The 22767-nt window shown below is 35.4% G+C and overlaps 1 protein-coding gene across 1 annotated transcript; it reads left to right on the plus strand.

The window, feature by feature from the left end:
- Window positions 1-50: 50 nt before the first annotated feature.
- Window positions 51-20046, plus strand: gosr1 (golgi SNAP receptor complex member 1). Its single transcript, XM_043221990.1, has 9 exons — window positions 51-171; window positions 891-1002; window positions 1104-1191; window positions 1394-1501; window positions 2155-2246; window positions 4592-4666; window positions 15908-15937; window positions 18677-18759; window positions 19321-20046. The coding sequence occupies exons 1-9, from the start codon at window positions 141-143 to the stop codon at window positions 19443-19445; spliced, it is 744 nt and encodes a 247-aa protein (XP_043077925.1). The 5' UTR covers window positions 51-140; the 3' UTR covers window positions 19446-20046.
- Window positions 20047-22767: the final 2721 nt, after the last annotated feature.

Genomic DNA, 22767 nt, shown 5'->3' on the forward strand with positions numbered 1-22767 from the left:
GCGCCAAAGGAGGGTGCGTTTATCCAGCACACCGCGCGAGGGCGCTGTGACGCCAGAGCGCCGCGCGGAAAGCAGTCAAGTGCTCTTGCTCCGGTCTCCGCCTCTGCCAGCGCCACCGCGGATGACGTTAAACAACAAAGATGGCAGGAGGAAACAGCAACTATTGGGAAGGTGAGGTGGCACGGCGTTACAAATTCCCATCGACCAAAAGCTCTATCGCGCTTTGTGTCCGCTCTCGCCAGTTCACTGCTCTGAACGGTCTTTGGCGACGTGTCCGCGAAAACGCTGTCGGGTTACCCCGTTAGCCATCGCCGTTAGCATTAGCTCGCTAGTCTGCAGAAACGTCAGTACTTCCGATTAGCCCCAAAACCTGAGGAATACAGCGAGACATCTTTCATGTTTATTACTTTAAACGTTTGTCGCATACTTTTCGTTTTAATACAGGCTTTGTGTTTAATGTAACTCAAACACACATAAGCTGTTAAAAAAAGTTAAGCAACTGTTTGTCACGTTATTTGAAGCTGGAACAAATTTTATTACCAAAATAAAACAAACTCATGGGCTCTATTTCAAAATCTAATAAACTGCTTTTCTATACAGCACTTGAAGGCTTCATATACATATTTTTGCATGTTCTTATGTGCTTGTAGACACTTGTGACAATGAATATGAACGACCAGGTCAACTAATATGAATGCCTTGTGTTTTATAAGCACAAATAATTACCAGCTGAAATTGTCAGTGTATGATTTTATAACATTTTCTGATGTTATTTTGTCATCTAATGTAAACTCCGGTTGGTTCTGGAGAAGCTGTCTTACATTTTTGCATGGATAAACCACAGAAAAATAATGACTGGATGTAATCTGTGTTTCATTGCATGTTGACAGACCTGCGGAAGCAGGCGAGGCAGCTGGAGAATGAGCTGGACCTGAAGCTGGTGTCCTTCAGTAAGCTGTGCACCAGTTACAGTAGTTCTCGAGACGGCCGTAGAGGAGACAGGTGTGATGGCACTCCAGAGGAAATCGAATATTTTCTAAATCTCATTATAAAGACGATCGTGGTAATAACACTGTTCTGTTCTCTCTCTCTCTGCTCGATAGTTCGGACACAACACCTCTGCTGTCCAACTCCACTCAGGACAGAATGTTTGAGACCATGTCGGTGGAGATTGAGCAGCTGCTTGCGAAAGTAAGAGCTCTGTAAAATGTGCCAATGTTAGGTGTTATATGTTTTCTTTATAGTCTGCCAATCTGCTCCTCATCTATATTAAACTATAATGAAAACAAAGACGATAATTCAAAACGTAAATCATTACGCAACTAAAATGATAATTTAATCGGAATGTATTTAGATAATTAGATGATTTGCTAATGGTTCCTGTGTTTTAAAGCTAACGGGGGTAAATGACAAGATGGCTGAGTATACGAGCACACCGGGAGTAACATCTCTGAATGCTGCGCTAATGCACACTCTCCAGAGGCACAGAGACATCCTACAGGTGATTTTCTCAGTTATAGTTTTATGAAATATGCACGCCTGAAAACAGCTGCTGAGCTGTTAATACACATGGATATTAAATTACCATTTAAAAGTTTTGGGTCAGTATGGCATTACAAGTTGATTCGAAGTAAACAAAGTTATTCATATAAATATTATTCATATATATATATATATATATATATATATATATATATATATATATATATATATGTGTGTATATATATATATATATATATATATATATATATATATATATATATATATATATATATATATATATATATATATATGTGTAGATATATCTAACAATTTTTGTTAATTATTGATGGTAAGAAATGTTTCTTAAATATTAGAATAATTTCTATATATGGAGTAATTGCTGCTAAACATTCAGCTTTGTGATCAGAGGAATATGTTAAAATAGAATACAGTTTAGTAAAGTTTCATGATATGTTTTTACTGTATGTTTGATCAAATAAATGAGCTTAAAATACTTTAAGATATAAAAAAAAATAACCCCAAACTTACAAAAAATGTATTTATTATGAAGGCTGTGTTCTCAAGATGAAAGGCCACTTTCTGTGTTTGACATCAATATAGCTGACCTTGCTTGTTATTTATAATCCCTTTATCTTTGTTTTCCTTCTGTAGGACTACACACATGAATTTCATAAAACCAAATCAAACTTCATGGCAATCAGGGAGAGAGAGGATCTTTTGGGATCTGTGAGAAAAGACATTGAGTGAGTTCTCTCTGTAACTTCCTTTTGAAACCAAAAAGGTTATGAAGATTGATTCTATCTAATGTGTAATTAACCTGGATTATGAAAGGTGTATATGGAATGATAATTCTCTGGTTGGTTTCTGCTTTATACCTCCATGCTATTTCATCCCATTGCAAAGCTGAATCCAGGCCCTGATGAATTTTATGGATTTTTCATAATTTGTTCACATTTAAGGATTTCTCTGAATGGATTTAAAATTGTGTTTAGCAGTCTTATTTCAGTATATTTAATAAACAAATATGTGAAGGTTTTCGGTGAAGTTCTGCAGTCACAAATTTGACATGGTTCTGGTTGTAACCCTGAGATCGTGACTGCAGGGCTGGATAATGACTTATTGATCTGAACCACAGTACCTCTACGGGCTGCTTATTTCATTTGTGTGCCTTGAAATAGTTGTGGTACCGTATATGATGAGAAAAACTCCAGATTGCTCTTTGCAGTTGTTGTTGAACTTATTTTTTTTTTTTTCAGTCTGAATAAACTGACTGTCAGGGTTAGATTGGAGCTGAGTCCATCTCTCACAGCACTGTATTTCTAAAGCCTGTATTTACCGAGGTTAGGGCTACGTCCCTCTCTGCCTCTCATTCAGCTGCCTCCCACTCACCTGACCAGCAATAAACATGACAGTACCTCGGCAGATTTTATTCACTTAAACGTCAGTTTAAATGAGTTACCCTTATAACGTTGCACAGATTTGATCAATCGGTAGCCTGACGAAATTATATATAACATAAGAAAAGATCATTCTAATTATTAATAACCTAAACATACCTTGTTGACAACCTTTCAAAGTCTGTTAGAGCTTTAGATTTATTTTGAAAGAAGTCTTGTGTACTCAACAAGGCTATATTTATATATTTACAAATACAGTAAAATTTAATATTAATTTTTAAAAAGCTAACTTTTATTTTAATTTATTTTAAAGTACAATCTATTCCTGCGATACAAAGCTAAATTTACTCCAGTATTCAGTGTCACACGTTCTTTTAAAAATCTTTCTGAAATGCTACGTTGCTGCCCAGAAAACATTTCTGATTATTATGAATGTTAAATGTTAAAGATTTTTGTGAAAACTATGGTACTAATTTTCCACAGTTTCAAAGGAACAGCGTTTATTTGAAATAGAAATCTTGTACATTAACATTATAAATGTCCTAAAAATCTATTTTGATCAGTTTAATGTGCCCTTGCTGACTAAAAAATATTAACTTTTAAAAAAATAATCTTCCAGACCCCACTTTTTTTTTTTTCGTAAGTCTAGATAATAGATAATAGTGGGGTTCAGATAATACTGTTAAATTTTTTTTTACAATATTTTACTTATTGTTTGTCAAAGTCAACATCCAAATAGCTGAATGTACAGTTCTAAAAGAGAGTTTAGTGGTAAAAATCATTGACATGTACAAGATGCATTATTCATATTTACCCCCAGAGGGCGATAAGTGCGCCTTTTGTAACACCCTGCTGAATTTGCCAGCCAGTGTAGAGCATTGTTTGCACGCTCATACGCAGTTACTTTCTGTCATGCAGACTGTGAAGATTCTAGTTTTCTCCGGGCCACCACTAAAGCCTCACTCCTTCAGTTTGTGTGGTGCGTGTTCTGCCTGCTGTGCATCTCCTGTTACCGCACTCACCATCGATCAGCAGCTCAGCGCTATAGAAATGTCAACAGGCAGAAATGACAAAGCCCCCGTGTGATTTAGTGCATTGCCCTTTAAAACCTTGTTGGAATGATTAAGTTGGCTGTCGGCCCCCTGTCGCTTTGATTGGTGTGGACTGACAGTTGATTTGACCAGCGGGCAGGTGTAATCCCATAGAAACTGCATTTATATCCCTTCTACATCAGTCTGTTTACAATAGCTACATAGAAATCCTACCAGAAGGTGGAGCCTAGTTCAGATGAGGTTGTCGTTGAGGCTGCCATTTCCCACCCTCATAAACTCTCTCCCATCAGAGATGGAGATTTGTTTTAATTTGTGCTGTCAGGCCAGTGGGTGTCTTTAGAAAAGCCTAGCGGGTGTTGCACAAAGCAGAGGGGGTGTTTTTGTCTTTCAGTTTCTTGATGAACTCTTGGGAAAGGGCTGTCCTTCCCAGCACTGTATTCATTCATTATTTACACTAAATGCTCTCTGTGAGAGAGAGCTTGTGCGTGGTACAGGATGAAGAGAAACCCTCAATATTACCCCAACCCCCACATCATCTGAAGTGCCAGACTTTCTGTAGAATGATGTTCATAAAATGCCACCTGGTTAATTAAATGTTTCTGTTTAATTTGATAATTAATTTTTCTTTTCACTTGTCAGGACATATAAAAGTGGCTCGGGGGTGAATAACAGACGGACAGAGCTCTTCCTGAAAGAACACGAGCACCTGAGAAAGTAAGACCCCTGCTCCTCTGTTTCTACTTGACAAAATTCTCTGAAATTCACAGTAGCACAATTTCAAAATAATTTGATATAATAGTGTTATAGTTATAATAATATATTTTAATTACAGTACTACAGTAAAATTATAATATGGATGTTTCCTTTATTTTTGAATGTTAAATCACAAATCCTTTTGGTAAATAAAAACTACAGGAAGCACTTAAGCTTCTTCTTTTTTAAGACAGACCCTGAAATCCCTGGGAGTTTAACTGTGAAAATGTTCACGGCAACCCGTCAAAATAAAGGGATAACTTGAAGCCATTATGGCTATTATTGTTTTTCAGTAAAATGTACATAGCCCATTGCTACTACTACTAGCCTAATAAAATGATACAAACATATTTTTTTGAGGAATAATCACACAACATTTTTTTTAATAAAACCTCTTTTTGCCAAAAATAGTTTGCTTAATTTTCAGTAATTAATAGATAAATTAATGTTTTATGCCTTCATTTGATAACTAGAAAAAAGTAAATACACAACACAGAATTTTTGAGATAAGACTACTTTAAGACTAATTAAATGGTTGTTTTATGCATTCAAATAATTAAACACGCTAAAACTCAGAATTTAATAACAACAACAAAAATATGGTGAGAAAAAATAAAACCTTTTATAAGGCCCTAAATATGGGCCTACATTTTCACTTCAATTTAAGTTTGTTTCATGATTTAAAGTAATTAGACATGCTTTTTGATTAAGTTTATTTTAACTATTAAAAAGGTGTTAAGAAAAATTAAAACAGAATACAGAAAATGTTAAACTTAATTTGCAAAATGCCATCCTTAGCAATTAGATAATTGCAAGCCTTATTGCGATTTTGATTTTATTTCAATTAAATGTTTAGCTTTACATGGTACTACATCTTAATTTCATCCCTTTTGGTAAGATCAACAGAACCACTAAGAGATCAATAAAGATAGTGGTGCAGTTTTACTCAATTCAGAGTTGATCAATGATTGAAGAGAGGAAGCAAACTTCAGAGTTGCCCACATTCAGTGAAGTGACACATTTAGGTGAAAGGCAGAGGATGAGAACTCTGTAGTACTCTGTCACCCACTCACAGTGTCACAGCCACTTTGTCTGAGGAATGGAGGAAGGTAACCTTTAATAGGCACACTCTCATTCATCAGTAACTCAGCAAGGCCGTTTGTCTCTCTCGTGCTGTTTGTTGTCAAATTGATGACTTAAATTTGTGAAGTCATTGTAAGCGACTGCTCCGACTGCTCTTGAAGGCATGGGGTGATTTGGTACAACAAGGGATGTAAAATTCACACTGGTTTTAAAACTAAAAAATGAATCAATGGGCTGTGGTAAAGAATTTGACACGGCATTTGCTCTGGGTCATTTGTTTCATAGCAAAGGCTCACTGTAAGTAACAGTGACGGACATGCATGCTTAGACTCATGTGGATTGATTATTGCCTAAGGAAAGCTGGGATAAACGCGCTCAAATGAAAGTTTAACTTGTTTAAACATACTTGCTTAAATTTTTATTTAATAAGTACATGTAAAAAGACTTTATTTTCAGTTATTAAGCTGTTTAATAGTTGAATTTGTTTGTATTCTACCGTTCAAGTCTTGAAATTTTCTATTCATCAAAATATAAATTTAATGTATCATTGATACCACAAAAATGGTAAGCAACACAACTGTTTGGAGTAATGGCTGCTTTGCCATTTAAAGGAATACAGCAGACCTACAATATTACACAATGGCAAACAGAGAAAACCTTCAGAAACATATGAAGAGTTAATTTTCAAAAACAGAACTCAATTTTTAATTTTTTATTTTTCAAAAATCATGTTTTTTACTGTGTAATCATGTTTTTTGTTGCGTTTTATTGTGTTAGCTGTATTTCATCAAAATGACCCAACTACAGCATACATTTTTAGTTTAAATTTAGTCATTTAGCAGACGCTTTTACCCAAATCTATTTACAAATAAAGCAATAGAAGCATGAATTGGAATGCACAGTGAAAAAAAAAAAGTATTGTCCTTTTATAAATGTATTATTGAACTTATTATGATCCGTTTTTGCAAATTAACTCTTTATATTTTACAGACCACGAACCTTTAAATGGTAGTGCTATATGAATGTTCTGCTAAATATCGCAAAATATTAAGCGAAATATATAAGCGAATGTTTTTCTACAATATATTTTGAAGGTGCAACTCTATAAAGCCGTTGCAGATTCACTTGAGCCTCTCCTCTTGAGCAGAGTGGTAATTGGCGAAGTTGAGGCTGTAAGCTGGCTGAATGCTGAGTGTGTATGTGTGCCTCTATCTGCCTGCAGTCCTGGCCACGTGCCCACTTTGTTTCTCAGCATCAGTGTGCCCTTACTTCCCTCAGCTCAGTGCCTCACACCAGAGTCTGCTGGGGGGCAAACACAGGGCATAGACACTTCATTTACTCCGTCAACATTTGCACTACTCTCTGTTGCCTTGTCTTTTTTGGAACTGCGTTAACTATTTCGTGCATTTATCTGTGATGGAATATGATCCTGAATAGCGTACCAGTAGTATTGGTGAATGATCGCGCATCCATCTGCTACAAGAGCTGTGTATGTAGGATTTGGGCTGTGGTTGTTTCCTCGTCTTCTTTCACATCCTTCTCTGCTCTCATAGAGGAAGTAATCTTTGGTGTTATTGCTTGAGCCCATTCCAGTGTAAACAGTAATTGAAGTCAATGCCATCAGGAATGCCATTTAAAGACATTAACAGCTATGACAGTCTGACTCATAAATTACATCGAGTACTCAGAGAAAACAGGGAGGGAGATTGTGGAAATACATTGCAGACAACTACTCAGAAGATCAGACGAGAATAAAGTAAGCAATAATACAGTGCTATCTTGTTACAGGAAATAAGACTGTTCTAAAAAGCTTTTTCGATTCCTCAATGTTTTTTGTTCTATTTCACTTTTTTTTATAGGATTAATATCATTAGGTATCCTGCTTATTAAAAAAAGGCTAAATAACTTAAGGAGCGTATTACCTGAAGACAGTAACTAGTTCTGATTGTGCTGCTTCAGTTGAGCTGCTCAAGCATTTGGAAGGTTCTATTTTTAAAAAACAAAGCGTAGCAGATTATATTATGAAGAATAATACTACAGAAGGCATGGCAGGACTTTAGTTCTTCAGTAGTCTTGTCCGATATGGTGTGGATGACTGGATCGCTGCCTGCAAACAGCATGAAGAGCAAGCATCTCTAGATCCATTATACGTTTACTGGAAATGCCTGGCCATATTAGTGCTGTTTACATCCAAAGCAGACATAAAGCAATTACACAGGTCAGCTCCTCTTATTCATAGCTGGTTGAAAATACACAGGCTTTAAGGTCTGGGTTGTTCCAAGAATATCTTAACATTCATCTCTTTCTTTCAGAAAGATAGGAGTTTAGTATGTGTACAAACAGTTTTTATGTTCTGTAAACAATGTATATTTGAAAACACATTTTATTAAAAAATCTTTGCAGTTTGTCACGTCCCTCTTGCTCTCCTTGCATAGCGCTAAATCTGAAGTGCTGAGCACATTTCTTTCTTGGGACACGAGCACAGGGCAAGCAGGGAGGCTTGATTTTTCTCTCTCTCTCTCTCTCTCTCTCTCTCTCTCTCTCTCTCTCTCTCTCTCTCTCTCTCTCTCTCTCTCTCTCTCTCTCTCTCTCTCTCTCTCTCTCTCTCTCTCTCTCTCTCTCTCTCTCTCTCTCTCTCTCTCTCTCTCTCTCTCTCTCTCTCTCTCTCTCTCTCTCTCTCTCTCTCTCTCTGTGTGTGTGTGGAGACAGAAGGACTCTGCAGTCATGCCTCTGTGAGTTTTGGCCCGTCTCCACTCTTATCAGATGCAGCTAGCAGGTTAATGAGTCTTTGAAAGTCATTTTCAGAATTTGATTAACATATGGCTTTGTAAACTTTTTTTTAACATGAAATGCCATTTTATTTTATATTAGTATTTGAAGTGCCAATGTAAATTTATATTAGTAAGCACAGTGCAATTTTTCTTTTATGTTAGTAAGCACTGTGATGTTTACTGTTTATTTACAGTAAATACCCTGCTGTAGGGTGTTTTGAAAGCAGTCAAGATTTTACATTCAGTTGGTGTATAGTAAGCATTAATTTAGTTTTTGCTGCTTGTTTTATATGCGGTCGCTATACTATTGTAATAACAGTAAATTATGCATGATCACAAGAAACTAACTCTAACCCAAACGCTTGCGCTAAGCAAGTGCATTTTGGTAATTAATTAGTTGGTACTTAAATTAGTGTAATTGCTTTGTAACAACAGCGTACACCTTAAAGTGAAACCTACAATTCTTAACAAAATGTTTCTCTTTTTGTTTTGGATTTATGTGCAAGTATTTATGCTTCTGTATGCACCTCATGGGTTGCTGATCTGTTCTCTACTCACATCTTAAGACTTTTAAATACAATTACATTATGCCTTGGAATCCCTTGATTCCATTTTTAAAGCCGTTATCATATTGTACAAAGTTGTTATTGTACTTAAGGTGGACACTGGGGATCAGAGCATTGTATGGTTTCCAAGATGTCCATTTATTTATTGCATTGGAAATGCATTTGAATTGTGCCCGTACAGCAACAGTCCATTAGCTCATCTAGAAGAAACTCTCTTTCTAGCTCTCTGGATGTGAGGATTCAGCATGGTTTAGTTTAGCAAAAAGTAAATGACCTTGAGTCTCAATTTCTACTTTTCTCATCATGGTGCCACTGGAACAAAGCACGTCATTAAATGAAAAACTTGTGCCAAAAGCTTTCGCATTTCCATTATCAAGCCCACAGTGTTTTTCTCACTAACTCTCTGTGGTGTTGGGAGATGGAAAACTCAAACGTCATGCCATGTCATTGGAAAGTTACTGCCAGACATAACACAATTTTTTTTCATTGGCTAATTAACTCTCTTCTAGTTCATTATCATATTAACCTGTTATCTATATCAAAGGTAACATCTCCACCTGTAGTTCCATGAATAAAGGATCCAGCAGATGGAGCTCACCCGCCTGGGACTCAGACGTCTCTCACATTCTCCTTCTGTCGGCTCTGTGGAGCTGGGGTGTAAATCTTGCCTCGCCTTGTCGGCCAATAACAATGAGGTGGATTTTCTGATGAGACGGCAAGATTCCTTTCTGTGCCAGCTTCAGGGAAAAAAGCAGGACTGGCTTTATGACCAATGATGAGGACTGATTTAAGTATATTCCCTAATTTTAAACCCAAATGTTCATTCCTTAGCTTTGGTTTTTAAAACAGCTCTTAAGAGGGTGGGACTTACCACAGCCTAAAATGGACTGCATAGCAGCAGCTGTCAGGTGGAGCATGGGGTATCCATGCTGCATGCATCACCCTTATGTCTCCTTTTACCAGGTGACCAGGTGTATGTACAGTAGATATACACTACCAGTCAAAAGTTTGGACACACTTGACACTCTTAATTAATTTTATTTTTGAATGCTTGAAATTAGTTTTGTAGGTAAACGTCATATAAACACCCAATAAAAGTCAGGGATCTAGTGTATTTTTTTATTCTTTCAATGTTTAATAAAAAACAGTAATGTTTCTAAATATTATTACAATTAAAAATAACTTTTCTATTTTTATTCTATTTCTATATTTAAGTTTAAATTGTAATTGTAAAAGCTGAATTTTTAGCTTTTTCTCTTTCACATGATTCTTCAAAAATATATAAAGCTTTTGAAATTTCTTATTACTAATGGGGAAACCAATTTGCTTAATTGGATTTTTTTTTTTTTTTTTAAGAATTCTTTGAATGATGATTTACAAATGTTAAAAATATTATTATATATATGCATATATAATTATATAGTAAATAAATTGATAACTATAATGTATTATGTTGATTCATAGTTTTGTTCAATGTACTATTATTCTGAAAAATAAATAATAATAATAATAAAAAAATAAATCTAGACACACAAAAAATAGTAGGTGATGTTTGCTATTAAAAACTACATGATCACAACGTTAGAATTTGCCTGTGACAGCCTCATGATTTAAAGTTATCTTTCATGTCCATAACACAAAAATTTCAGTTAGAAATGTTATGGATTAAAATTTATTTAAAAAAAAAAATAATTAAATACAAATAGTGATATTTTGATAAAGCAAGCTTCACTAATAAAGAATGAGTCACTGTGTCCAAACTTTTACTGGTGTTACTAGGTTGTTTCCGAGTATTAGTACCAGAAGCATACTGCATCTATTTGGACTGATGCATTCTAGAGAAAAACAAAAGTATTGTTCTTAACTGCAAGTAAAAAGTTGTTCAGAAAACATTGAAGCTGAAGGTGGCAGAGACAGTGAGAGGTAACGGAAGAATGGTTTTAAATTACCTTTATGCTAATGTACCCATTAATGACTGCAGAAAGTGAGATTTAGGGTTAGTTTTTCCATCAATGGAGCTTTTTTGTCTCATACATTGCGCCAACCCTGACATCTATCCATTGCCTGTCTCTCACTGCCAATACAGAACTACAGTAAATCCTTCAACTAAATTCAGGGCTTGTCTCAGCCTATAAAAACACAGCAAGAATTGGACCTTGATGCCCCTCCCAGATGCAGCAGTGCACATTTTATAACACAAGCCCGGTGACAGATGGGTAAAACTAACATTGTCACCCTATGTTCACGGCTCTATGCAGGTGTGCTGTATATTTTGATAAAAATTACTTAAAAAGTCTAGTTTAACGCTAGATTTGGAGTTTAGTACCATGCATTTTGTTTGACCTTAATTTCAAACAAATAGTGTGTGTGTGTGTGTGTGTATTTCAACCAACAGTAACTCAGTTTGCTTTTAATAAATGTTTCCTTATAATATTTTTGAGTGATGGCACACAAATGGATCATTAATCCACAGGTTTGAATTTATGAAAATTACTGATTCACCGAAATAAAACATACATACTGTCACATACTATAATTTTTGCGTCTGAAGTTTAAGTAAAATATTTTTTTTTTGCATTCACACATTTGTTAAACAAATATGTATTTTTTTTAATATGCAACATTTTGTCAAGTGGAATATTAAGTATTGATTTTTTTTTTTCTCTCTCTCTCTCTCTCTCTCTTCATGAGTTGTAGGTCCTAACTGTAGTCTGTGTTAAAACTGTTATTTATGCACATTTCCGAGATTAATTTAAATATATCAAATACATCAATATGATGCCTGAATCCATTAAGCAGCTCAGGAAATGGCTTGCCCTGAAAGGCTATGCATCAGTCCAGCACCAGCCCTGTGCTGCATGTGTTTGCATAAATTAACGTTGAATAGATTGAAAGATTAATTTAGATTAGTTTATTTCTTTTTAGGTTAAAGGTTTGCATTTTTCTTGGATAATTAGATATTAGCTCAGTTTAGAAGGCAAAGCTCATTTAATTTTTACTTGTCACATTGTGTGCAGTTGAACACATCACATTTCTTTTTATTATTAATGGGTGCTTGTCATATCAGGACGTCAGATTCGTTCTTATTTGTATTCATAGTTAACCCCGGAGACGACGATCTAATGACTTCACTGCTTTGTTTTGCCTTTTGTTTTTTCTCTGAAACATTATCAGTATCAATCCTAATTGGCAAATAAAATGCTGAGCACATTGTTTGCTTTGAGCACTTCTTGAAACAGAAGCCTCAAGGGGGCTATGGGGTGTATGACACACATTTCTCTGTGCGTGTCTGTAGGGGTTGGTTATTGGACCCTGTGGAATAGGGCCATACACCAAGACGTTTATATATCTCTTGTGTGTATCTCAGGCTAAGGTGTGGGGGTCTTGTGAGTTAAGCGTCATTTCCAGACGACGCTATTCAGGGTATGGGTCTTGGGATGAATAATGAATCAATTTAAATGTGTATTTGGAATATACATTTCCATGCAGATTGCAAAACAAAAATATTCTTATCTAATAAACTGACTGTAAATTTTGAAAATATGACAGGGAAGACATTTCTGATGTTTCACAGGATTTCTTTTTAAAATGAATGCTGTTCTTAATATCATGGTTACCGCAAAAATATTAAACACCCGTGATTGTAACACTGAAGACTGGAGTAAATGCTTCTGAAAATGCAGTTATGATGTCACAGAAATGACAACATTTTATAATGTTTAAGGTATAACGTACATTCATCTTGTAGTTAGCTCACTGAACACAAAGCTTCTGTAAAGAAAACAGTCGTTAGCAAGCAGATTTTAGCTAAGACAAATGAACAAGTCGAAATTAGACAAACATTTTAAGGAATATGTTACAGCCATATTACTTATTACACAGCTTTTCACTTCATAAATAATTATAGGAAAAAGAGGTATTGATTTAACATGAAACTGTTAATTATTTTAGTTCAGTGCGATGTTTAAAGCAGTCATTATAGAAAGGACATAAACAAAGCAGCAGTATTACAGTACGGTTAACAGGAAGTGCTCCGATTTAATTTTGAATGCAATCGTTAATCAATCGAGTTGCAATCGAGTGTGATATACCTAGAAAGGTGGCATCTTATTCGTTGTTGCTGGAAATAACACCTCGAAATGTCACAACTAACCAGTCATAATCAAGAATTCTAGAGGGTTCTAAAAATAAAATAAAATATTTTATATTGCTATTTTACAGTATTATTGTTTGTACTGTTTTTTTTTTTTTTTTTTTTTAAATCAAATGAATGCATCTTTTGTGAGCATACTTTCAAAAACATAAATGTCTTGGTGTCTTAGTGACACTAAACTTTTTAAATGGTGGTGTACAACTTTCATATCAACAATTGGAAAATTATTTTTTATTATAAACTTTCATGCGCATAATAAAATACACTCTGTAGTTCAGATGTATATGGCAGCAACCCGAGCTTGCTCTGCTGAAAGCTTTACAAACCTAAATTGTTTCACCGTAATTTTCAGATTGGCAGTCATGTGTGATACTAGCTAATGTAATTGAACTAATAGCCCTGCTGTTGAGTTCGAAATAGATGAGGCTTAATGGCAACACCGACTATATTTGAATATATTAGAAGTTTTTGCATTGTCCTCTCACTAACTTTCTCGTTAGCTGATTTATTTCCTTTGAATTAATTTTTTGGGGTAGGAAACCAGGTGGATGTTTGTGTGATGCCGATGATGTAGATTAATGAGGCTTGAGAAAGCCTTATCAATTATTTATCAAGATAAAATGCAGATAATGGTAAAGGAACCTGTTTAGTCGAGTCCCACAGGATGCTAAATATTTGCCACGCTAATTGCAAACTAAATGTGCAAAATCAGCATCATTAGCGTCCACTGGGACAATTTATAATGCTTAGTCTAGCTGACAACTTGGATACTTTTCTTTGCCAATTCAGTGTTTTGGTTTCTTGATCAATCAAAGATGACAGCCATTTGACAAAGCAGAGCTTCTTGCATCAGTTTTGCTGCACCTTTCCTATCTTCAAAACATAAGCAGGAGCCATGATACGTGTTCATGAGCCTGTGAAGACAGAGACCTGTTCTGCAGTGGTGTAGCTGAACAGCATGAGGACCATTAGACTCTGTCCTCCCAGCTGCTGTTTGTGTGTGCCAGATTTCTCTCGCCGCTGCTGACAAACCATGCAGACAGAAAGAGAGTTCATAGGCGTCGGAAGGAGAATTTGCAATCTCATTTTTGCTTGTGTAATCAAAATTGGAGTTCTCTGTCACAACGAAAACCATTTGTCTGGGAATTGAGGACTTTCTTTCCCCTGAGGTCTCACCGGCCCTGAGACTTTGTCATCTAAATTGACGGAGGATGTGATTTTGAGCCAGCATAGAGTTTCATTCCCACCCAGCAGGCGTGCATCTCCTTTTCAGGAAGAAAGATGGCCATGGTGTGGGAATGAGACATTCCAGTGTAGACATTAATGCAAGACTGAAGAATCGTTCTTGAAAGTTAATGTCATTCACATAAGACAATTGTCTTTTCTGGACAATAACTGCAGTAGCCATCTGTGAATCTGTTTCTCACACCATATGCATTCAGTATCGTCTGTTAAGTTTTGAATGGGATTTTGTTTACTCATTTTGCTTCTAAGGTGTGATTTTTTTTTTTTTTTTTTTTTTTTTTAAAGCCGAATTGTAGGTAGTATAATATATAAATTATATATATATATATATATATATATATATATATATATATATATATATATATATATATATATATATATATATATATATATATATATATATATATATATATATATATATATATATATATATATATATATATATATATATATATATATATATATATATATATATATATATATATATATATATATATATATATATATATATATATATATATATATATATATATATATATATATATATATATATATATATATATATATATATATATATATATATATATATACATATATATATATATATATATATATATATACATATATATATATATATATATATATATATATATATATATATATACATACATATATACATACATACATATATATATATATATATATACATATATACATACATACATATATACATATATATATATATATATATATATATATATATATATATATATATATATATATATATATATATATATATATATATATATATACGTGTATATATATATATATATATATGTATATATATATATATACACGTATATATATATATATATATATATATATATATATATACGTATATATATATATATATATATATATATACGTATATATATATATGTGTATATGTATGTATGTATATATATATATATATATATATATATATATATATATATGTGTATATATATATATATATATGTACTTTGTAAAGAACTCGCATGATGAATTGATTTATTTTTGAACATTATTAATGCATAAATGTGCATAAAATTGGTTATAAAAATAAATGTTCAGCAAAAGCGTATGAATGTAGTCATTAATGTGTTCACATATTTTTGCCTTGTAGTGTAGACAATGATGATAATAGTCTTTTCTTTTAATGCTTATTAAATTAGATTTGTTAAGAAGCATTCTGGTTTTCATGGGAAGTAATCAGCATTCACTGCATGTTTTCCATTGATTGATTCCTTTACCCTGACTCTCAGAGATGAGAGAGGGCTCCAGTAAGTCACCTGGTTATCATTGACTAAATGCCTTTCTTTTTCCTTTCTTGTCTTCTTTACAGCTCAGATCGGCTTATTGATGACACAATAAGGTGAGTCTAATTTCATACAAACAGTTCACTTCTTAACCAGGATATACTCTCTTTTAGTTGTATTTGTTTTATTAAAATGAAAAATTCTGAAAGAAGAGCCTGCCAGTGGTCATGAACTCAAGGAGGAAGATCTTAGTTAATGATGCGATCCAAATAACTGAACCATTGCTTTTGCATTGAGTTGATATTGCTAGTTTAGAATTGTAAGTGGATCTAAACTCTACAGTAAAAAAATGAAAATGCTATCATTTATTAACCCTCACATCATTTCAAATCTTTCTTCTGTGTAAATCAAATGGGGCCAAAAGAGTGTTTGGGATGTTTTGAGATGTGTATGTGTATGTGTATATACATATACTCATACATACATACATGCATGCATGCATACATACATACAAGTTTTATTACCAGTTAGACATTTTAGTGCTTCACCTTTCATTTAGTTGAGGTTTTAGGCTTATTTCAATTAACTAAAATGCTTTTAATAGGTTTTACTTCATTATAATAATTTTAGGCCAAAATAACACTAGACCCCATTGTCTTCAATTGTTAAAAAAAAAAAAAAAAAAAAAAAAACATATTTTCAAAATATGTTCTTGTTAGTTCTGCACAAGGAAGTAAGTCATTCAGGTATGGAACAACATAAGAGTAGATGAACTGTCCCTGATGAACTGAAATGAACCAAAAAGTTAATTTGCATGAATCTGTCAGTTTTGCCTTTTTTCTAAGGTGCTTTAGTAGTAAATATTGTGTTGCTGGGCACCACCGTCTTTCCCCCACTGCAGATCTGTGCTGGTTCACGAGAGCAGGCTACACTTTAACTGCTGCACCTAGGGGAACCCCACAGCTGGCAACCGGCACTGGTGCTTAATTAAGTCGGTTCCTGATCTGCGCAGCTCTTTTTATCCTACCCCAGTCTTATTCAAGCAAAAAATTATGCTTTATCAGCTGCTTATAATCATTATCTTCCCTTTGTACCACCCACAGCCAGGAGCCACCAAGATGAGAGCTCATTGTTTAATGTTTCATCATAGCTCTGATCTCTGAAGAGTGTGGGCGATAACGTTTCTCTTTGAATGATGTCAGATTGGTCTTCCATCTGTCACAAGCAATACCTCCTTGCAGGTAACGCACTCTCAGAAATAAAGGTACAAAAGCTGTCACTGGGGCGGTACCTTTTCAAAAGGTACATGTTTGTACCTAAAGGGTCGATTTTGGTACCTAAAAGGTACATATTAGTAAAAAAGTGTACAATTTGAAAAGGTGCCATCCCAGTGACAGATTTTGTGCCTTTATTTCTGAGAATGCATATTCAAACAATGGCTGGAAGTTATAATATGTTATGCACACCCAAATATGAAGTTTAAGCTTGTGTGTTCATTTCATGTCTCAGGACTGTGGGCTGAGAACAAAAGTTAAACGCATGATAAAGGGCCTGTATAGAGGTGTCACCATAAAAACTCGGGTTATATCAAAATAACTCCTTGTTTGTGACCAAGGGCACTTAGGAGTACAAAACACAAGAGGCCTTTTGTTCCCTCAGGGCTGTCTTGTTTAATGTGCTTTATGCCTTGTTTGTGTGAGTGGGGTTTGGCTGCCTAATTTGTCCTCCGAGATGAAGAAACTAGTATTTCAGTGGTCCGTGCATTGCACACTGCTTTCAAATTGCGTCGTCTTGCTCTAATTTCACAGGTTTTGCCTCAAACACATTCTGGTTGAGATGTGTTTTATGTGGGTGTGATAGATAAGCTCTCCTGTTCATTATGATTGAGGTGTAGGGTCTGCTTGAGCACTTGTGGTAAATTTATATCTGATGGCTTTTGTTCCACAGTGTAGGGCAGACAGGAGTTTAATGGGTGCCAGTGCTTTGGTTTGCACTCACAAACCTGAGTTGGAGTGAGCCGTAGTGTCACACAGCAGTTCTCCAAAAAAAGCATGACTCAGCTGAAGAAAACTAAGTAGTGGGACTGAACCTACCCAACAGTGTAATTACAGCATTCAACAATATAGAATTAAAATGCATTAAAGGAATATTTCCCCTAATAATTAATTTACGGTCCCTTGATTTGGTCCAAACCTTTGTAATGTTCTTTCTATTATAAAACAACGCTACACATTAGTGCTTCCCATTTCTCTCATATTAAGCTTTGTAAAAAGACACTAATATGTAACACACACTGGCCATTTTATGATACAATACTTTTATGGTTTCCCCCATCCTTGTTGAAGCTTGAAAGCATCAGCTTCCATTTTTATCATGGAAAAGAATAAACAGTACATTCTTTTGTGATCCATGAAAGAAAGTCATAAGCAAGTATGAAATAACATAAGTTTAAGTTAATGATGACAGAATTTTCTGTGCCTTAAAACAAATAATGGCATGAAAACCTCTGATTTGTCCAAAATATGAGATGTTCACTTTCTGCAGTGTCAAGGGAAATGGATATGTAATGGTTGGTCACTTTTCTGCATACTTTTGGTTTCTAGCTGTGTGTGGCTAACGTCTCTGGAGCATTACATTAATGCAGCTTCTGCCTTCCTGTCTGAAATCAAACCTAGTGAAAGAGACATTTGCTGTCTTTGAGGGACTTTTTCCTGCGTCTGCAGTCCTGACAGCTGCTGCGTCCTTGATGCGACGATCGGAGCACTTTTTGACCACTTCCAGTGAATATGTACTATGATGGGCCAGTTCTAATAAATTTACTCTTCTGTTTTTATTTAATTTCTTTTTGTCCACAGCATTGCAATGGCAACCAAGGAGAACATGACCTCCCAGCGAGGTTTGTTGAAGTCTATACAGAGCAGGGTCAACACCCTGGCCAGTATCCTTGATTTCGACAAGAAGCGCACACATGCATTAGGGCTGTGTAATCAGTGTATCAGTGCAATATTGGTTTAGTGGTATCTGCCTACTTTGGATATGTAAGTGGATATGGTCATTTCCTCTGTTTTTACATTTAGATTGCCATTATCATTATACACTCCCTAAGTTAAAAACACAAATCATATATTAACACTTTTAAATGTTATTTATTAGCATCAGAATTGTAATACACTAATAATAAAGGTGCTTCGTGATTCCATGGTAGAACCTTTTTAGTCTAAATGGTTCTGTAAAGAACCTTTCTGATACTCAAAATTTTATTTGTGGCTAAAGAAGGTTCTTCAGATTATAAAATGCAAGAAAGTTGTGGTTCTTTTAAGAACCTTTGACTGAATGGTTTTTTTGTGGAACCAAGAATTGTTCATCTGTGGCATCGCTGTGAAGAACCTTTTTAAGCACCTTTATCTTTGAGTGCAGGCTACAAAAATACTTGCTGTCTGTATTTGAGGCAATGCAATTTGCTGTATCCCTGTATTTCCTTAACTGACCCCTACTTCAGATCGTTTCCCTGCCATCAATAACCTAATACAGAGGATCAACTTGAGGAAGAGACGGGACTCATTAATTCTGGGAGGAGTCATCGGCATCTGCACCATCCTTCTGCTGCTGTATGCATTTCACTGACAGGCAGGCGAGCTAACCGACTTCTTTTGGGGGGTGTTCTGCAGAGCAGCGGAGAAGCCTTGAGAAAGGGCTCAATGAGAGGCGGACCATTGGGGCCACAAAGCAGAAACCCACCTGGCCTAGTCTGGTAACAGGATTGATTGTGGCCAGCATGGACCTTATTTGTATTTAGCATCGGGAGGGGTTTAGCTCTAACAGCCTTTTTTGTTTCTGTACTACAAACTATGCGCTGTTCAGATGTGAACTGGGACCGGAGACCAAATTACTAACAGGAATAGATTTCAAAGAGCATATTGTAACAGTGGCTTTGAGACGAGAGCGATGCTGTGATGCATCAATTTTGCGTTGTGCTGTTCCTGTATATTATTAATCGGAAGAGGGTTTTAATTTGATGATCCTTTTAGTAAGAGGGTTTCTCATCATGCTGTGTACTTTGTGAATTAATAAATTATTCATATACAGGATATTAAAGATGTGTGTCAAACACTAGGGTTTCGTCCTCTAAAGCTTCTATTTTTTAGGTATTTCTAAACTCTCTCATCAATGACATTTTGCACTGGAGAAGGGAGACCAAAAATAAAACACTTGCATTGCAGCTCTTTATACGTCTAACCCTTCTCTTTCAAGGTACTGATGCTTTATGCTTTTACTGATGTGTCTTTAAGTTGAGCGCAGGGTCAAGTTAAGAATATCTTGTTAAACCAACAAGCGCTCGCAGCCCACATGTCTGCTGACTTTTATCCACACAGCTCCTCCTATGGAACTGGAGCGTGAGAGACAGAAGCAGGCCAGAGCTTTAACATGATGAATATACAAGCTGAACAGCATCGATCCAGGCAAATGTAAAACTAGCACAGGAATTACATGTAGAGGTAAGACCAGCACTCTACACAGCAGGATTGTAGGAAAGAGAAGGAAGGATTGGAAGTCTTGAGTTTACAAATCATGTACCATCTATAAAAGTAAGCATTTCTGCTGAGTCTCTTACATCTAGAGCTGTACGTCATAGTTAGCCCGGTAGAATCAGATTGCCTGAGGGCAACATTTCCATAGATGCATAAAAAGAGTGATGTTCACACAAACTCAATATAATCACTCAATGGGGACATCAGCTTCTCCAAAACAATAAACTAGAATGGGCTGATGGAAACTAAAAAAATCTTTCCTCCTCCTTCCTTTGTTCCCTGTTGGTCCATTAACTAAGGTCACATCAGTCTCCTGCTGTTCCAGTCCATACATTGACCATGTGCCCTGAAATGCACAACAAATGTCAAAGGACTGAGGATCTTTTACAGATGAAATGAGCCTCAGTGACCAAAGGTTCATCACAAATCGCCAAAGGTGGTGTTTTTCACCATATTTCCAGAGTTTATTGTATATTGGTGGATTTGTGGCAACAGAATTGAAATATCTAGAAGATGCAAAGTGTAGATGAAGTCACAAATGAGGTACCTTATTGTTTTCTTTGCCTAAAACGTGTGTAGGAGAGGTACTGCGGCAGTCATTTGGAAGCTAATAAGCCACACACAGAACTCCACAGGAAGCTTCCTCACTTCCCCTGCTGACTGAAACATGTTCTCTTTACACCAGCCCAGAGAAAAAAATGAATAAATCTTTGTCATCTCTGCATTGTTTTATTTTTTGGCTCTGTATTTTGCCTTATTTTGTTCTTTCCTAGTGTTCTTATGATGAGACTCCTACCTGAACCGAGGTGAGAACAGAGACATCACACTCATCACCTGCTTTGCTATTCATGAGTTTGGAGGTATAATGGCTCAGGAATATTTTAGGGTTTTTTCTCTTTTGTTAAAATAGAATGCTAGCAAAATTGTTCTCTGATTGTAGCACTACACAATGACGCTCTTTCGGCTTAATTTCATTAATAGCTGCCGCTGTGTAGAGCGTTAGAGAGGAGGTCATGTAATTCTTGGTTTCCTGGGAAGCTTTCCAAAAAGTTACAGATGCTGAGTAGTCAGTTAGTCTGAAACTGGAGACAGATCACAATCTTACTCTGTCACCATTGTGCCCTTGAGCAAGTCATTTGACCAGAAGTTATTCCAGGGCAACTGTAGTGACAATCCCAACACATTTCCCAACTAAACTATAAAGAGGACATTGATTTATTGTTATGTGTGTTACTACATGTTACTACACGTACTACAGTACTTGTTTAAATTATATTAACCACATTTCAAGCCACACGAGAGGAATATGGAAATGTCACCCAGTGCATGCAAAACCTAACTAGATGACTGTAGTCTGGTGCATTGGAAATAAAGGTGATTTATTCAACCTTTTGACTTCAACGACTCCTGCTGTCAACAACAGTAGGCCCTTCAAAGACTCTTAAAGTTTTCTAGTTGACTAACTTATAAAATATTTTAGAGCGTGGCATGAATATTCATAAAAATGTATTTGAACTATAAAAAAGCTCAAGGAGATTTTAATTTACATGACTTTCCAGCTGTTGAAATTAGGCTGATGTTTAAGACCATGTGTTTTTAAAGAAAAACTATTTGATAGAATAAAATGAAATATCTTGTTTTATCAAGTATTTGTTTGATCTTGGTCTAAGTCATTTTAAGTTGAGTTTGCCTCTGGTTAAGAACCATTGTTTTACTTCACACATATCTATGTCAGGGTTCTCTGTTGGTCAGTGATATGTTGCATTTTTGAGACTGTGATTGAAAATCCAGTGCAGAATTACATGAATATGTATATCCTGTGTGTAAACGGACATGCAAAGATGCTGTGCAATTCATTATATTTCAAAAGATTGCATTTTTTTAAATGTCTAGTGGTCAACTTAATTTCATTTCAAATAATTAAGCTCATTGGATTCAGCTGACAAAATCTCCACACTTTTTAATTATTGTTTCTTGTCCTTGCAAATAAAACCATGTGGGATTGTGATGCTAGATGACTAATAATGGCACTTTAGTCTCATTTAAGAAGGTGGCTAGATTTGCGAGTACTTAAACACTTTGTGTCACTGTGAGCAAGAGAAGGCTGTTAGTGCTGAGTGCTGAAGTGAGGCTGGGCAGAGGGCCATACTTAGAGATCAGAGAACCAGGGAAGTGCAAAATCAGCCAGTAGATCTTGTGCCATTTCCTTAGCCATGCATTATTTACAACAGCAATAGTCAGTAGCATGAAAAATGAAGCGTGTGTATATGTGCTTTGGGCAGGAAGGCTTCGGAAGCTGTTGTCTAGCTGTGTTTCTTTGTGTAGTATCCTTAACATTTTGCTTTTTGCTAATGCAATAATTTCCTTGCTTATGTTTCTCTGCTATGCGCCCTACACAATCAATAACTGCAAGCAAA

The sequence above is a fragment of the Puntigrus tetrazona genome, chromosome 21 (assembly GCF_018831695.1).
Source record: "Puntigrus tetrazona isolate hp1 chromosome 21, ASM1883169v1, whole genome shotgun sequence".
Lineage (NCBI taxonomy): Eukaryota > Metazoa > Chordata > Actinopteri > Cypriniformes > Cyprinidae > Puntigrus > Puntigrus tetrazona.